We start from the raw sequence: 18506 nt of genomic DNA, 5'->3' as shown, positions 1-18506 counted from the left end.
GGTAATTCGGCTAATCGCTGGTTTGGCTAATTTGGAATACCTCTGGCAGAGAAAAAGTTGACCTGACATTGGCTTGGGGCAGTGGCAGACTATTGGCCAAATCTACAACTCTCTCACTGTTATAGATGACACTGCTGTGTAACCAACAGACTATGCAACCAGTTTTGGTGCCCCATTCTGATTAAACACCTTGGTTCTGCCTGTCACTGATGGTTAGTGTACTGCAAGGTCACTGTGGTACAATAGACCTTAAAATTTTGGGACTTGGGAGTGACTCCAGTGTACTGGCATATTCACAAAGGGTCTGACACACTCTTAAGGGCATAAAGCTCTGAATTTGCACTGAGAACAATGTTTTGGAGTTTTTACAGAGTTGGATTTCTGGATCAGCCCTAACTGTGTATGTGGCCCCATCATCTGTACACCTGGGACTGGTTGATGCATTGCTGCTGCATTAGTCAAAACTTTATTTATGTGGAATCCCTCTGACCTTCATGCAAAGCGATGGGGTCAGTTTGATCTAGACTATGAACCAATAGAAGACATGGATAAAATGTCACCTTCACTAAAATTTAACAATACTGAATGTGAATAAGTCTGCTTTTATTAACATATTAGTACACAGTGAGACATTATGAGATACATACAGATTAGTTGCAAAGCAAAATTTAGAATAAAAACAAACTAAAATGTGCACATCTTAAATGTGAAAAAGTAAATATTGTATTTGGCAACTAGGAAGGATGAATGGTGCCTAATTAACTGAAATCTGAGCAATAAAAGATAAAGATGGCTTGGTGATGCTTTCAAAGTGGAAAATGACACATGTTCTCTATAATGCACAGTAATAATCACAGTCCTGGGAAGTCCATGCAATGCACATTTTGTTTGTGCTCTAATACTCATACTAATGCTAATACTAAGGCTTAATACCTATCTAAATAGGCATTAAAATAAGTAGTGCATGCTGTCCACATGAGTGGGACAGAGACTTACTATTACTGTATATGGGCAGCAGTGGGGTATAAAATGCAATAGAAATACTACAATACTCATGCATACAATGCTTAAGTACATTTTGGTAATATTTCTACTTTATTGAAGTATAAATGTTTGGCAGCTTTACTTTTCATATCATTACATTTTCATAAGCAAATTGCTTCCTTTATTCTCCTTAAATTTTTCCATATATATTCCCCAAATTTTCCTTTTTACCTCATCAGAGAAAACATCAAGTTGATGAACCGCAGTAAGAAAATAGACTAATTTTATGAGAAATGGACAAAATACATAAGTGCTTCATTTATACATAATGGTAACATTAGAAGAAGTAGAAATACTGTAGAAACTGCACAAAGGACATGGATATATTTTTGTTCTTCAGTTTACATTATTTTGAGATACTATTAAAGTTTCCCACTGAAGGCATGCTGGTTTTATACATAAATTCAACACTGATTTTGAATGTCTATTTTTTCCTCAATTATTCTAGTCCTCAGCCAACCTTTGTAAAATGTCAGTCTCTATTATAGCACCAGATAGGAATAGGCACAAAGACCAACAAAAATTCTTTACTTAGATACATCAAAACATTAACATTTATATTGTAATGTTTATGGGGGTCATAGTGCTGTGGTGATGGGTTGCTCTAATAGAAACGTGCCAAGCAGCCACATGAGGCTTGAGATTAAAATAATTAATGTAACATGTAGATTGGTGTAGCTTAACAAAACATAACAAAATTTCTGTGTAACAACAGAATGCAGTAACCATGCCTCCAGAAATAAAAGAAAATTCTTATATGAATGAATATTTGCAAAAATATTAGAAGAATATTTTGGTTGTTTTACTTTCTTGCATAAGTGAAACATGTTTATATTTGACTAGATTATGTCAAACTGTGTTTGCTGACTAGACTAGTTGTAGATAAGTATGTGTGTTAGTACATTAACAATGAAAGTTTAATTTTAAAAAATCTTATTTATTTATTTATTTATTTATTTATTTATTTATTTTTTACAAATGTCGTGATCCTTATTTTTTTGGATTGTATACCTTAATGATCTTGGTGTCCTTACCCCAAACCTGCTGCAAATTAGCTGAACAATCAGCTTACCTAAACTAGTGTTGACCAACATTTAAACTGTCAACATCCATTTGCAATGAGACCTTAACCTGTCCTTAACCTCAAAAACCATGGTGATACCTCTCGGCTTTTCTGCCATCAATGCACACACAGACACAAACGAACAGATGCTCTCTCTCTCACACACCCAAACACACACACACACACACAAATACTCGTACACCCACACTTATGATTTTGCATCAACCTCTAATACCTGAACCTGCAGTATACAGCAGTCTCCCAGCTAACGCCCCTTGTACACTTACACACTTACACACACACACACACACACACACACACACACACTGTCTAGTCACTGTCTCGATCATGATCCTGCTCTGCAAGCACCAGCTCCAAATCTTCTCCTGTTTCCAACATCTCAGCACTCTCCTCCATCTCTCCCATCTCTTCTCCCTCCATCTCCATTTCTTCTTCCTCTCCTCCCTCCATTACACCATTTTCTACCTCCTCTGTTTCCCCACCCACTAATACCATTTCTGTGCCTTGGATTTCCACCTCCCCTTCACGGATTTTCTTCACATGAAAGGTGAATGGTGGCACCTTGTACACGGCAGTTTTAGACCGAGCATAAATGGTGTGATCAGGTGTGAAAGATTTCACCATCTTCTTCTGTGAGCTTTTCAGCTTCTCTTTATGCTCTGGGTTGACAGACATTCGAGTGCTGATCTTGCCCATTTTCTTCTCAATATTGTGGCGTGTCTTTTCCAGGTTCTCCCGTGTCTTCTGCCTAGTCTTCTCCAAATTCTCTTTGGTCTTTTGCTTGGTTTTTTCCAAGTTTTCTTTGGTCTTCATTCTTGTCTTCTCCAAGTTCTCTTTGGTCTTTTTCTTGGTTTTCTCAAGGTTCTCCTTCGTCTTTTGTTTAGTTTTCTCCATCTTTTCCTTGGAAAAGACTGTTTTGATATTTTGGACCCGTTGAAGGCTGCTGCGTTTGATGCGTTCTGCACGGGTCTCTTCAATAGTCTCCTCGATCTCTACTTCTTCTTCATCAGACGACAAGTCCATCTGAGCCTTCTCTCCAGCCTCTTCACCCTCCTCCATGGTGGCTTTCATCTCCAGCTCTCCCTCACCCTCTAATGGCTGGGTCACTTTCAGGGACTTGGCCACTGTAGTCTTAGAAGGAAGTTTCACCTCATCCTATAGAAGCACAAAGAGAGATTTGTGTTATAGACAAAACAAAACATACAAAACAGTCTGTATACAGTTTTCCTTCCTTACACATTAACCTTGTTTAGAAAAACAAAACAAAAAAAATAGACTCATTTGTTTTTAAAATGGAAATATGCATTGTGGACAAGTACAAAGTCTTGAAAATATTAGAATGTTCAAAGATAATAGTGTAAAAACACATATTGTAAACATACATACAGATAAAGTTATGGATTTCAAAATGCCTTTTTTTCAATATTAACTGACTTTTAATTGACATCTTAATTGACATTGCCATCATTATCACATAAAACTACTCTCAAAAATAAAGTTCCCTCTGAAACTACTGGAAAAGCAATGCCAAGTCAGTTGTTTTTGCTGTAGACTGAAGATATTTAATTTTGAGATCAAAAGATGAATATGAGAATTTCAGCTTTTATTTCCTGGTAAGTTATTTATATGTAGATGTGTTAAATACCATAGAACAGAGCACATTTTGTATCAGACCACCCAAGTTTTAGGTGAGCAAAAATAACATGTCACTTACAGGTGTTTCTTGTTATCCAGATGTGTCCTGTTAGATAGATTGTTTAAACGATAAATAGTTCTGAACATCTACTCTTGGTTTTAGCCTTAAGTTTCACCTGTGTAGACTGCATATGTTGTTAAAAAGGATAAGCCAACATGAAGATCAGACAGCTGTCTATGGGAGAAAACAAGCCATTTTGAAGCTGAGAAAAGAGGGGGAAAAAATCAGAGGCAATACACAAACATTGGACATAGCCAATACAACAATTTGGAATGTTTTGAAAAAGTAAGAAACCACTGGTGAAGTGAGCAATAGGCACCAAATGGGTCGGCCAAGGAAAACAACAGCAGCTGATGACAGAATCATTGTGAGAGCTGTAAAGAAAAACCCAAAACCAACAGTAAGTGTCATCACCAGCAACTTCCACAGGGCAGGGGTGAAGGTATCACAATCCACCATTCGAAGAAGACTTTGAAATCAGAAGTATAGAGTATGAATCGGAAAGCTAGATTGGAGTTCATAAAGAAATTCAAAGATGAGCCACAAAAGTTTTTAAGCCAAGATTAACCTCTACCAAAGTGATGGAAAGGCCAAAGTGTGGAGAAACAAAGGATCTGCTCACGATCCAAAACATACAAGCTCATCTGTAAAGCATGGTAGCGGTAGTGTCATGGCTTGGGCTTGCATGTCTGCTTCTGGAACAGGCTCACTAACCTTTATTGTTGATGTAACTCATGATGGTATCAGCAGAATGTATTCAGAAGTTTAATGAATTGCAAGTTTACAGAGAAATACATCCAAATTAACTGGGAGGAACTTTATAATGCAGCAAGACAATGATCCAAAACATGCTGCCAACTCAACAAAGGACTTTATTGGGGGGGGGGGAATTTTAGACTGGCAAAGTCAATAACCAGACCTTAACCAAACTGAGCATGCAATTCATCTCCTGCAGAGGAAACTGAAGGAACCCCACTGAAACAAACAACTGAAAGAGGCTGCAGTAAAAGCCTGGAAACGTGTCACAAAAGAAGAAACCAACAATTTGATGATGTCAATGAGTTACAGGCTTGATGTTGTTATTGCAAGCAAGGGATATGCAACCAAATATTAAGTGTTATTTACTTTAATTTACTTAGTCTTATATGTTCTTATACTTTTGCTCACCTAAAAATCCGGTGGCCTGTTGCAAAACATTCTGCGTTTTATGTGGTTTAGCACATCTACATATAAACACCAGGAAATAAAAGCTGAAATCCTAAACTCTCATCTCATATCCATCTTTTGATCTCAAACCCAAATGTCTTTAGTGTATAGCACAAACAAATAAGTTGGCCTTGCTGTTCCAGTTGTTTTGGTACTGTATTTACTGTACTCCAAGATGTTTACTGCATTTATGTCCCCATTGGGTCTGGAAAAGCCTGAAGCTTTTTAACTTTCAGCTGTGACATGTATTACTACATATAGCCAAGTTGTTAATTAGGCCCGTGGTTCTCAAAGTGGTTCTCAGGAGACCACCAGCAGTATGTGAAGTATAGCCAAGTGGTCTGTAATATTTTGTTTATTTTATTACAGTGGTTGTAATAACAGAACATTATCAATGTTATTATACATATACATAATTTTTAATAAATAATTAATATTAAAAAAAAATAATAATAAATAGAATCTAATGACATTTTACATAAAAATGGGTTTATGGGTGTCACGATCCAGTACGTGATGGAGTTGAGGACGGATGCAAGTGCAGTAAAAGACTTTATTTATGAGCGACAGGCACACAAATTAAAATCATTATACAGAAGCGTGGTCAAAACAGGCAATGGGTCAGGCGATCAGCAAACAGGCATAAATAGGACGAGGCTTGAATCAGAGTAGGGAAACATGAAACAAGGTCAATAAACATGAAACTAAATGAGATGAGAACAAAGAACAACCACTTGGTAAAGTGTTAAACTCAATACTACACAAAGTCATAGCATTTGAACAGTCTCTTATATATTGTGGTGTGAGTGTGTGTGAGATTGGAAACAGGTGTGTGTGATTAGTGTTCTGGAGAAGGTGAATGTGTGGGAAGTGTAGTCCATGGCGGCCATGTTTGCAGGCCACTGTGCAGGATGGGAAATGTAGTCACTGGTTTGCTGTGACATGACAATGGGTGTAGAAATAAAACTGGGTTCATATAAATAGCCAATATATAGATGTACACAATTAAATAATGTGCCTAATTCTTTAATAGTTTGTTTGTAAAAATAAAATTGTACTGAAGGGGTCTGTGATTTTTGTTTACAGTTAATGGGGTCCCTGATTGAGTTTGAGAATTTATGCAGTAGGCCATTTAAGCAATTGGGCACAAACATTGGGACCCTTGTGGTGGTTTTTTTTCTTTTCTTCAAAACCTGTAGTAGTGTATTAATGCATACTATAGATCTCAATGTTCCCACTCTCTATCCCAAGTATGCCTTCATTCTCTTTCCTGCATCTCTGTTCCTGTCTTCAGGACAGAGGCTTTTCTTAATGCATGTAACAGATCTGTCCTTGAGCAAGTCCTGCCAAAACAGTAAATGTCTTGTTTCTATTTTTTCTTCTTAATGGTCCTATTGTTCAAGGATTGCCTTGCATGTTATAGTAGTCTTAAACACACACACACACACACACACACACACACACACACACACACACACACACACATACACATGAAGGGTAAAATCAAACGGGTATGAAAGCAAAAGGTTTTTGAACTGAAACACACACACACACACACACACACACACACACACACACACACACACAGCTGGAATGGGGTTTAAGTTATAGATTAGCTGTCTTTTCTGTTGTCTTTTTTATTTCTCTTTTCTTCCCTACCCATATCTGTCCCACCCAGCCTTTCTCCCTACTCTCATTCTTTGCATTCCATTCATGGAAACCCCTAGTTCCTGTACACAGCACACAGCTTTTGCCATGTGAAGCAAGTGTTTTTTTCCACTGGTGTGTTGCACTGAATCATTCTGCTACACATTATCTGAAATAACACAAACATGCATTCATTGTATTTCTTGATTGTCCTATATCATCTCATAAAAAGACTGAAGCTTGATTAAATTTTTCTGCTTTTGTGGAATCCTTCAGCAGAGGTGGTTTTATATGGGTGGAAATTGATGCACTCATTCCCCAGACTCCATCAAAAAAGCCTGGACTGAACCTAGAGACACATACATGAATAACGTAGCTACTTTGTGCTCAGTGGGTCTATTAGACACATGCAAATACTATGTCTAAGTATCCACCATTTCTTTAGTACACCCATTTACTTATACTGACCCCTTTTATATCATGTATGCTTAAATGAAAATAGAAAAATCTGATATTTTACTTGGCAGCTTATATCACTATGCCTGATTTTAAATTTGAAATACAAAATACATGTATGAGGTAAAATTAAAGTGTAAATTTTTTTGAGACCTGACAATCCTGCACACCGTTGCAAATTACCTCTTTTTACCAGAGTACTAATGTTTAATTAGCCATGTTTAATTTAGTTCTATTCAAACACAAAGCTTTTATTTAGTTATATCCTGCTAAGAGATAAATTGATCACAAAAACACTGTCATTATTAAGTTTAAATTATTGTGCTTTTATTGTGATTCATGTGTTAATCAATTGAAAATGGAAACCTAAGGCACACATAAAAAATGCTACTGTAATTTTTGCTGTATCATTACCATATAGTTTTATATTAATTGATTATTACATTACAGTGTGCTCCAAAGTAGGATTAGGAAGATGTAGTCAGGTCTAAGCAGCACTGATATAAGCTGCCATTTCTATGAGCTTTACATTGTGGATTAATAATTAATATCAGTAATGGGATCAGCAACAGCTGGTCTTAACAGTATTCTTTCAAGAAAACTGAAATAGAAGGACAGGAACATGGAAAAATTTTAACAGGAAGTCAGGAAATCACCTCCTCTATTCAGAAACCAAACTCCCACCTCTCTCATTAATGTTCCTTTGTTTCACTTCACAGACAGGAAGATAAACAAACTTGGTCCTGAGAACTCTAAGGGGTGGGTGGTGAGGCACATAGTTTTTCAGGCAAAGGAGACTCTGAATATAAAACCATTAAACTTCATAAAACAAATCAGTTTGATATGGGGTTCACCACGTCAGAGTTAGCATTAAAGCAAGGAAGATTTCAATTGTGTATTAATATTCTTGTGGAGACAAATGTTTTGAAAATGCTTTGAAAACAACTTTTAAATTTCATGACAATCCATAAAAGCATTTGTGGACTACTGGTGCTTAACTCAAACAAACTCTATCAATGAAAGATACTGGTCTATGGCAGCCACATTGTTTACAACTGTCAACATGTATGTGAAGGTCAGGGAATGTCTATATCCTTGTTTTTATTTTCTTATTGCAATGTGTATAAGTCATACATACATACATACATATACAGTGAGGGAAAAAAGTATTTGATCCCCTGCTGATTTTGTACATTTGCCCACTGACAAAGAAATGATCAGTCTATAATTTTAATGGTAGATTTATTTGAACAGTGAGAGACAAAATAACAACAAGAAAATCCAGAAAAACGCATGTCAAAAATGTTATAAATTGATTTGCATTTTAATGAGGGAAATAAGTATTTGACCCCCTCTCAATCAGAAAGATTTCTGGCTCCCAGGTGTCTTTTATACAGGTAACGAGCTGAGATTAGGAGCACACTCTTAAAGGGAGTGCTCCTAATCTTAGCTTGTTACCTGTATAAAAGACACCTGTCCACAGAAGCAATAAATCAATCAGATTCCAAACTCTCCACCATGGCCAAGACCAAAGAGCTCTCCAAGGATGTCAGGGACAAGATTGTAGACCTACACAAGTCTGGAATGGGCTTGGACCGTTGCCAAGCAGCTTGGTGAGAAGGTGGCAACAGTTGGTGCGATTATTCACAAATGGAAGAAACACAAAAGAACTGTCAATCTCCCTCGGCCTGGGGCTCCATGCAAGATCTCACCTCGTGGAGTTGCAATGATCATGAGAACAGTGAGGAATTAGCCCAGAACTACACGGGAGGATCTTGTCAATGATCTCAAGGCAGCTGGGACCATAGTCACCAAGAAAACAAATGGTAACACAGTACGCCGTGAAGTACTGAAATCCTGCAGCGCCCGCAAGGTCCCCCTGCTCAAGAAAGCACATATACATGCCCGTCTGAAGTTTGCCAATGAACATCTGAATGATTCAGAGGACAACTGGGTGAAAGTGTTGTGGTCAGATGAGACCAAAATGGAGCTCTTTGGCATCAACTCATCTTGCCGTGTTTGGAGGAGGAGGAATGCTGCCTATGACCCCAAGAACACCATCCCCACTGTCAAACATGGAGGTGGAAACATTATGCTTTGGGGGTGTTTTTCTGCTAAGGGGACAGGACAACTTCACTGCATCAAAGGGACGATGGACGGGGCCATGTACCGTCAAATCTTGGGTGAGAACCTCCTTCCCTCAGCCAGGGCATTGACATGCAGCATGACAATGACCCAAAACACACGTCCAAGGCAACCTCATATATACTTCAGTATATTGGGTGTTCAATAAAGCACGATTCCTAATGTATTGTTACTTGTTTTTATTTATTTATTTATTTTTATTAATTGCTGACAAGCATTAACTGCTTTCCCATTTTCAGAGCAGTTCATCAGAGTTTTCATCAATCAGAACCTGGCCAAATAGCTAACGCTTGTCCAGTGGCAGTTAGGAGGAGTGAAAAAGTTTCAGAAAATTTGTATAAACATAAACAACAGACAACTTAATTTCCATGAGCCTTGAGTGAACTGAATAGAACACAGACAGAAATGCAGAACACAGACAGAAAAAGAGATTATGGTTATGTTACAGCAGGTATGACTGTATACATTGTGTGTGTACATATGTGTGTGTGTGTGTGTGTGTGTGTGTGTGTGTGTGTGTGTTTGTTTGTTTGTTTGTTTGTTTATATGTCAATGAGTTTAGATCAGCTGGCTTCGAGCCTGCCAGTCAGCAAAAACATTCTTTTATATACTGCATTCCTCCCTTTCTTTTACCCTCAGTATTTGCAGGGTAAAACCCACTGCTAGTGCTGGTGCTACAGCGCAAACATTGGATTTTATCATTTTGGTATGGTTTTTGTATGGCTTTTATTGTTAATTGATGAGGAAAAATACTTAAAACTACTTTAGTTGGGGTGTGTGTGTGGATACTGGAAGGTTTCCACTGGCTAACAGAGGGCCCTCTCTTTAGGCACATATGAAGAGTTCTTTTACATCTGTTTAACTGCAACCATCCATGGTGCCATTGCAAGGGAGGATTCCCCTTCTCTGTCAGTGTGTGTGTGTGTGTGTGTGTGTGTGTGTGTGTGTGTGTGTAAAAGAAAAATAACTGTTTTAAGAAAATAGTAATCTCATACAAACACTGTAAAAGAAAAACATCTGCTTTAAGAAAATAGTTCATTGAAAAATGTTTGGGTTACGCATGTAACCCTGTTCCCTGAGAAGCTCATTGCATGAGCTTCACACTGTGGGAAGCACCCTCGCGCATGACCAGTATCTGAAGTCTGTGTAACATCATGCCTATTTATAGGCCTGCCATGGTCAGGTGACGTGGAATTTCGCGCATCTCGTGACTATAAAACAGTGCCTGTAATCCATGTAATTAGCCTCTATTTTCTGAAATGAAGACGCAATTCACAGGCATGCCCCAGTATGACAAAGCTACACAACGTCTTGTACTGTAATAGCTCCAGGACTGTAGCCATTGCATAGTTTACTGGATCTCACTGACTTTCCTAGGGTAAAAAATCCCAATTTTTATGCTTGTTCAATGAACCATGAATAACTATTGCACATGCACCTGGGGAACAGTCCTTAAGACACTATCAGTTTACAGGCAGTAGGCAATTAAGGTCACAGTTGCAATAACTTAGGACACTAAAGATACCTTTCTACTGAATCTGAAAAACAGCAGAAGAAAGTGCATGCTCACCTGCGTGAACATGCCATAGGCCTGTTGCAGGGAGGCATGAGGACTCCAGATGTGGCCAGAGCAATAAACTGAAATGTCTGTAATGTGATCATAACATGATTGAAAACTTACAAATGCCTTGGTGGAAGAGTGGAAGAGTAACATCTCACAGCAAGAACTGACAAATATGGTGTAGTCCATCAGGATGAGATGCACTGTAGTACTTAAAGCAGCTGGTGGTCACACCAGATACTGACTGTTACTTTTGATATTGATCCCCCCTCCCCCCCTTTGTTCAGGGACTCAGTATTCCATTTCTGTTTGTCAAATGTCTGTGAAATTTGTTCAGTTTATGTCTCAGTTGTTGAATGTTTTTATGTTAATACAAATATTTACACACATTAAGAAATTTGCAGGAAATAAAAGCAGTTGAATATGAGAGGATGTTTCTACATATGTATATATACATATACATATATATATATATATATATATATATATACATATATATATATATATATATATATATATATATACACATATACATACCCACACACACAAACACACACACACACACACATATATATATATATATATATATATATATATATATATATATATATGAATGAGGCACAGAGAGAGAGAGAGAGAGAGAGAGAGAGAGAGGAAAAGTGAACAGTTTTTATGAATGTTCACACAGACAACCGGCATGCGGTCTTTTGCTGAAGATAACAAGGTTGATGACATGGTTTACAGGTATTGCTTACAGGTCACACAATGCACGAAATGCCACATCACCTGACCATGACAGGCCTATAAATGGGCGTGATTTTACACAGACTTCAGATACCGGTCACACGTGAGGGTGCTTCCCACAGCATGAAACTCATGCAATGTTGAGTTCCCTTTGAAAGGGAACAGACATTTACATTGTGTGGGAAAGAGATGACTCTTAGTTACTGTCTGTTCTTAAACAATAACCATATGACCTTGGGATATAACCAAATATGAATACATTATTCAGAATGAACAACTATTGTGTTCCAAACAGATACAAATACAAATATAGATAAATATAAATAGCTGCACTTTTTTAAAAAAAAATAAAAAATGCTTGTCAGAAAAGTTCTAGACTAGAGGTGAGCATCAGGACTGGGATCCTGTGGGACAAGCAGGGACCTGGTCAAGGTCATGATGGTTTAAATTATAACTAAATTTGTTAGCAATATTGTGGCCAGGTCACCTTTTTGATATGAATTGGAACACCAACTATACTCCAGGCCTTCTTGCCAGACATCAGTGCCTAAACTTTTGTGCACACATCCCCACAACTATGATCCAAAATCTAGTGGAAAGCAGTTTCAGAAGCATGGAAACCGTTATATCAGAAAACAGGGAATAATGACCATGGTTTTGAAATGGGATGTTCTATACACAGGTGTGCACATACTTTTGGTAATATAGTGAATCTGCGTGAGTGGTGCACAAAAAATTTTTTTTGCACACATCTCTAAATGAGAACGATTATGAACTGGAGTGATGTAGCTGAGGTTGAAGTATGGTCAGAACCAGAATTCACATACTATGCTGACACAGCTGATATTTCTGTATCTGTTTTTTTCAGTGTTTCAGTGGTTGTAGTGTATTGTTCATGTTTAATGAAAAAAAGGAAAGAAAGAAAAAAACTTGCCCACACGAGTTTAAATCCGAACACACATACGAAAATTTAAAGCATTAAACGGATATGTGGCATCTTCCGATCCTCCCCTGTAATTTAGGACTCTGCTTCCAGCCACGGCCACTGTTGCCATGGTGCTGCTGAGTTATACTTTCCAATAACAATAAGAGAGGAGAGAGGGTGGTGTCTACAGAGAGATTTATAACTATGTGGAATGTTTGTGTGTGTGTGTGTGTGTGTGTGTGTGTGTGTGTGTGTGTGTGTGTGTGTGTGTGTGTGTGTGTACCTACCATTCTCATCATAATTTAACATAATATTGAACTTTTAATTAAATCCATACACTGGAAGACACCTAAATTGATTAGTCAAAACAACCCTTTTCCTATTGTTCTTATATAATAAAATATTCCTCATCACACATAACTATGTGATTTCTAATAGAAATATAAAGAGGAGAATAATAAACTTGACCAACAACTATAAACATTAAAATAATACAACAAAAGACATCAGCCAACAAAACAGCCATCAAAAATAACAACAGAAGGAAAAAAAGGAAATTGTTCTGGGGTCATGGAAACATGGAAAAAGGCATGATTCACCAACATGAACCAGTCCTGTGGTTGCACGGCATGAACTACATGAACCACCATTCTTCTGAACAAGGAAGTATGTTGATCAGGTCCCTTTGTTCTGAACTCTGAGGTTGTGTCTATGTTCATCAGGTCCCCCACAGAGGGATCAACTGTTAGAGTGATCGTTTCAATGCTAGCATTAAAATGGTTAATGTATTGCCAGTGTGTGATGCACATGATGCAATATTGTAACTTCTCACTAGAATGTTATCAGTGCATCATTGGGCAGCATGCTTCATATGCTAAGACATCCAGCAATACAGATAGAGGCATCAACAGCAGTATTGTGGTTCTTGCTGACCTGCTCATGATCCATTAAACTAACTACAGCATGTACACTGGAGCCAGTGTACGATAAAAAGACAATTGTGTATATAACTACTCAATCCCACTATTATGGGTGGTTTAGAGCCTGCCAGCATTATGTGTTAGCTGCAAGAGGCCAACCCAGACCCATCTGATTTAGCTTCATGATGTATCATGAAACAATGTGCCGGTGATTAATGTATAATCCTGTGTACAGTATATGCACACAGCAGGTCATACACGTTATTGCAAGTGATTTGCGAAAGGATAATTTAAAATATATATTTATTATTCCTCACCAGGGTTGGCAGGTCTGCATAAATGGAGGGAAACTGACTGAAGCCAAAGTGTTGTGTGTTAGAAATCTGGCTAACATGGTAGCAGTGAACAGTGCAGTGTACAGTGATGGAAACCTACTCAGGCCACAGGCCTGCTGGTCAGTAAACAGCAAGGAAGGTGAAAAAATCTGAGCAGATAATACAGAGGAATGAGGGTGCTACTGAGCAGCAACACACAGTAAGTTAAAGTTAACTATAGAGCTAAGAAGCAAACAGTGCATTATGTGATAGCAAAGGCTAGGGATGCTAACCAGGGAAAACAAAAACACTGTATCACTATAAAAACACTCACTGCAGCAGAATAGATTATGGGAGGGTAAATCCAGCTTTGAAAAACAGGTGGTCACAAGCTGCTAGATGGATAATTCCATACGCTGTAGGAGTGATGGCTTTAAGAAAGTGTTATTTACTGCAAATAAGTCACTTTGTGACTTTGTTGAAAGATCTGGCATTATTATGTCCCCTAGCTGTTTGGAAGGGGGAACTACCTTTGCATGAAATATGCACATTAAAGTTGGCAGAGTGAAAAAACACCCCATATCTATTTGGTGTTAGCAATGAGAAACCTAAACTTTAGACAGGTTTCTATGACAAATGTTCAAAGACATGTATAAAGAAACAAAGATGGACAAACTAAGGAAGAGTGTAGATCTGCTAACTGGATCTGCTATCTGCTAAAAGTCCACTCTAGAAATAGCAAGCTAGAGACTCTTGAGCCATCTGTAAATCAGAAAAGCAGGGAATGGAAGGAGGTGTACATGCAAAATGGTTGGGGGAAAAAAAAGACCGAGCAGTGAGAGGTGCCAAGTAAAAGCCATGTATGGTCCCATAAACCAAGTCCAAACAGAGCAGCAAGGTTTTCACTGAGTGCTGCTGCTTTATGGGCTTTCAGGATTGGCTGCTAGCCCTGGATCAAAGACAGAAAATAAACCACAAAGGAAAGCAGGACCCTCAGTCCTCTCCCCATAGCAATCATACAAGTATCCAATGAAATATATTTATAGCTACTACAGGCCCTGGGTCTATTCCTTCCTATAAGTGTGTGTGTGTGCGTGTGTGTGCATGTATGCATATCTGCATGTGCTCATGGGAGCCAAGATGTCAGCTTCTTCATTTGTTTTTATACTATATGCTTCTCATTAATCACAAGACATAACAGGAGATTATCCTGGACAGATGTAAACATTATGCTGAGATTTAAGACAAAACAGGCTCATGATGAAAGAAAAGACTGAACTTAGTCAAATCTGAGAATGACCGCATTTCCCATAGCAGTAGGTGTGTGATAAATTATATGGACAAAAACTGCAGTGCATTTATATTTGCAGAAGAAATATTGCCAATTGGTAATTGGTGTTTGAAAGGAGAAGCAATCTGATAAAGATTACGTTAAAGATAAAGAATGGTTGGTGTGGGGGGATTATTCTTGTCAGTGAGAGCAAGATGTAGGTGGGGTAGGAGACCAGAAGAGAGAGGAGTAAAGGAGGGAGGATGCCTTTAGGGATGGATCAGCCTGGTAAATATGTGCTTCCTGAAATGACCAAGCCCTAATACCATCTCCCTCCCTCTCCCTCTCTCTCTCTCTCTCTCTCTCTCTCTCACATACACACACACACACACACACACACACACACACACACACACACACACACAAACATACTGTTTAGTTCATACTTGTCTCTTGTTCCCACTGAAAATAGTTAGTTTAGTTTGACACTGTGACTTGTTTTCATATAATTTTGTTTCTATATATTTTTGTATATTTAATCATTATTTATGGCTTAAATCACATTCTCAATGCTTTTAAATTTACTTTGTGTACAAGTGTCATGTGTTGGAAAAGTATTATGATAACATTTCTAGCTATGCTTAAATAAGAGTAGTAGAGATTCAGTGGATGAATGAGTGTGCTATTATTTCAGGAAGAACTCAGTTACCTGATAAATTATCTTTGAGTTAAAAGGGAAGATTAAGCACTCTAGCTCTATAACAAACTTTATCAGGGTGAACAATCAGACAAGGCTAGTTACAAAAAAAAACCTCCCCAGTGCTCTCTAATTCAGCTATTATTTTCTTCAAAAAGTATTTCTCCTTATAAGACTAACTAATTAACTAATAACATCTGCTTATATTCAAAGACTTAAATTAGGTATAGGTAACTAGTTTCATTATTAAAAGTGATTTCTGGCAAACATGGCTATCAGGCAAAACTATGTCGAAAATAGAGTTTACTGCTGTTCTAATTCTACAACGTTGCTACAGTATTCCCCTCCCCTCACTGTATGAGTCAGTACGTGGAAACTCTGAATATTCTTGTGTCACTGTGCAAAGCTGTAAGCTGTTACACATTTCAGCATTCAGATTCTAGCTAAAGACATATAACCTGGGCAAACCAAGCCAGCTGTCACTTAAACGCAAACTCTTTTTGTCTATTTCTCCATTACGCTACCTTTGCTTTTGCCTTCCTTCACTTTGTCACTACTTTTCTTTTTCTTTGCTGCTCTCCTCTCCCAGTTTTCTTCCACAAATTTAACTGTTGTAAGCCACTTTACCCCTCCATACTTTTCATATCACCCTTGGTACTTCATAGGAAATCTTGACTCAAAACATACTTCTGGGACACATTTTCTTTGCTTTCTAGTAAGAAACATTACTGTTGCTATGTCATAAATATGCATGATTGAGTCTCTAAACAAAGTGCATCAGATCAAATGAGTCATAATGCTTCCATGAAAGTGTGCATTTGGGGGTTTGTCTGAAATGGGTGTGGTAGAAGGAATGGTCAGGAGGATCAGAATATTTCTCACATGACAATGACAAAGTTCATGTCCAAGAGTTCCACATTCACTATATATTTCTCATATTTTCTTCTACCCCAAATAGAAACTGTAAATTGATTTAATTTAACTTAATAACAGTATTTAGCTTAGTTATACTTTGCTCTTTTCAACACTCACCAAAGGAATCACACCAAAAGATAATATTTTTATATACACATAATCCCAAACACTATTTCACAATTCTCACCTGGTAAATCATGACTTTAAAGTTCCTCCTCTTGAGAAGCTCATTCTCATTGCTCTCTAGCCGCTTTATCTGGCTGCCCTGCTTCTCCAGGTTACTGCGCACTGTCTTTACATTCACGCTCACTTTTCGCACTTTCTCAAGCATCTTGTTCACCGAGTTGGCTGTGGTCGTGTGACTCTTGGTCAACTTGGTGAGCTCCCCCTCAATCCCAGTGACTGAGCGCTCCATCTCTTGCTGCCGGGCTTCCAGACCAGCCTGTGTCTGCTGAATCTGGTCCACTCTGCCAATGATCTTATCCAGCAAAGCCAAAATCATCACCCCATTCATCTGCCCATTGCCTTTGTCTTCCTCCTCTGTGTCCTCTTTTTCCACAACTTCCTTTGATTTGGCCTCTGTGGTTGCTTCTTCCTCATCATCAGAGGGAGGAAGGTTGAGCTCATCATCTGAGACCTCAGTGAGGGTCTTGTGTTGCTCAGTGTCTGGCTGCAGGCTGGCTAGTACTTCCATGACAACAGTTTCAAACCACAGGTAAAAGAATGGAGTACTGAAAGAGATAGGCTTTTCGGTGTTTTATGTGTCCTTGTATGTGCTCTGGGGGTTACCTTGGGTTGCCTCCTCTTGATTGAACACTTTCTGCTGTTTTCCTGAGAAATACCACACTTGTCAGCTCTCACTCTGTGCTTTCAAGGCTCTGTGCAGCAGGAGTACAGGGACACAAATGGTTGAATGCGCTGGAATATCCTTCTAACAAATTTCCTTCTTTCCCCTCCCACTTTGTCTCTCTCCCTCTCCCTGCTTCTGCCTCTCTCTCTCTCTCTCTCTCTCTCTCTCTCTATCTCTGTCTCTCTCTCTCTCTCTCTCTCTCTCTCTCTCTCTCTCTCTCTCTCTCTTATTTTCCCTCTTTCTCTCTTTCCTGCTCTCTTATATGCATAGATTGCATATGTTTGTATATGTGTGTGTGTTTGTGTGAAAGCATTACTCCACCCAAGTGGTCTGGTATGGGGAAGCCAAATATAGGGATTTTTTTTTAAATCGTTAACATGGGTATGTGTAGACAGGAGCAGAGGCAGGCAGGCACAGACACAGCTTAGAGTGGAATGCGGTTCCAGAGTTACAGGGTTTATGAAATCCCAAAGGGATTTTCCCATTTCCCCAGGATTTTTCCATATAGCACAGTAATTGAGGAGAAAGTTATGGGAAAGTCCGTACAGATTAACATAGTGATCTCTCTACAATCTACATACTTCTAGCATATATAAGATACGTTTTTTGTACCAGAAAGCTTTAAACAGTTAAGTGAAATTACTAATAAATCAGTATTATACAGTGGCTTCCACAAATATTGGCAACCTTGGTAAATATGAGCAAAGAAAGCTGTGAAAATTTGTCTTTATTGTTTAACCTTTTGCTCTTCTGTTAAAAAAAGATTCACAAAACTACTCTGCTCTCATGGATATCAGACAATTGCAAATAAAACACAGGTTTATCCAAAAAATATCTTTGTTAAATACAGGTGTGCAACAATTATTGGCACTCCTTTAGTCAATACTTTGTGCTACCTCCCTTTGCAGAGATAACAGCTATGAGTCTTCTCCTATAATGCCTGATGAGGTTGGAGAATACATGGCAAGGGACCTGAGATCATTCCTTAACTACTGCAGTTCTCTAGCTATGATCCTTGGAGATTTTTTAGCC

At 38.3% G+C, this 18506-nt stretch overlaps 1 protein-coding gene across 1 annotated transcript; it reads right to left on the bottom strand.

Annotated features, from left to right (window-relative positions):
- Window positions 1–586: 586 nt before the first annotated feature.
- On the bottom strand, window positions 587–17617 carry cavin1b (caveolae associated protein 1b). The gene is made up of 2 exons (XM_017453298.3): window positions 16812–17617; window positions 587–3283 (listed from the first exon to the last, which is right to left on the bottom strand). Exons 1-2 carry the CDS (start codon window positions 17316–17318, stop codon window positions 2438–2440), a joined length of 1353 nt encoding a protein of 450 aa, XP_017308787.1. The 5' UTR covers window positions 17319–17617; the 3' UTR covers window positions 587–2437.
- Window positions 17618–18506: the final 889 nt, after the last annotated feature.

Source organism: Ictalurus punctatus, chromosome 23 (genome assembly GCF_001660625.3).
Source record: "Ictalurus punctatus breed USDA103 chromosome 23, Coco_2.0, whole genome shotgun sequence".
NCBI classification, from domain to species: Eukaryota; Metazoa; Chordata; class Actinopteri; order Siluriformes; family Ictaluridae; genus Ictalurus; species Ictalurus punctatus.
This window is presented reverse-complemented; position numbering and strand designations above follow the sequence as displayed.

Excerpts from the sequence above, each read along its gene's own strand:
- cavin1b (XM_017453298.3), bottom strand. The coding sequence starts at position 17,318 with ATGGAAGTACTAGCCAGCCTGCAGCCAGACACTGAGCAACACAAGACC. Across the intron at positions 3,284-16,811 it reads TTAAAGTCATGATTTACCAG|GATGAGGTGAAACTTCCTTC; the intron begins GTGAGAATTGTG and ends GTGCTTCTATAG.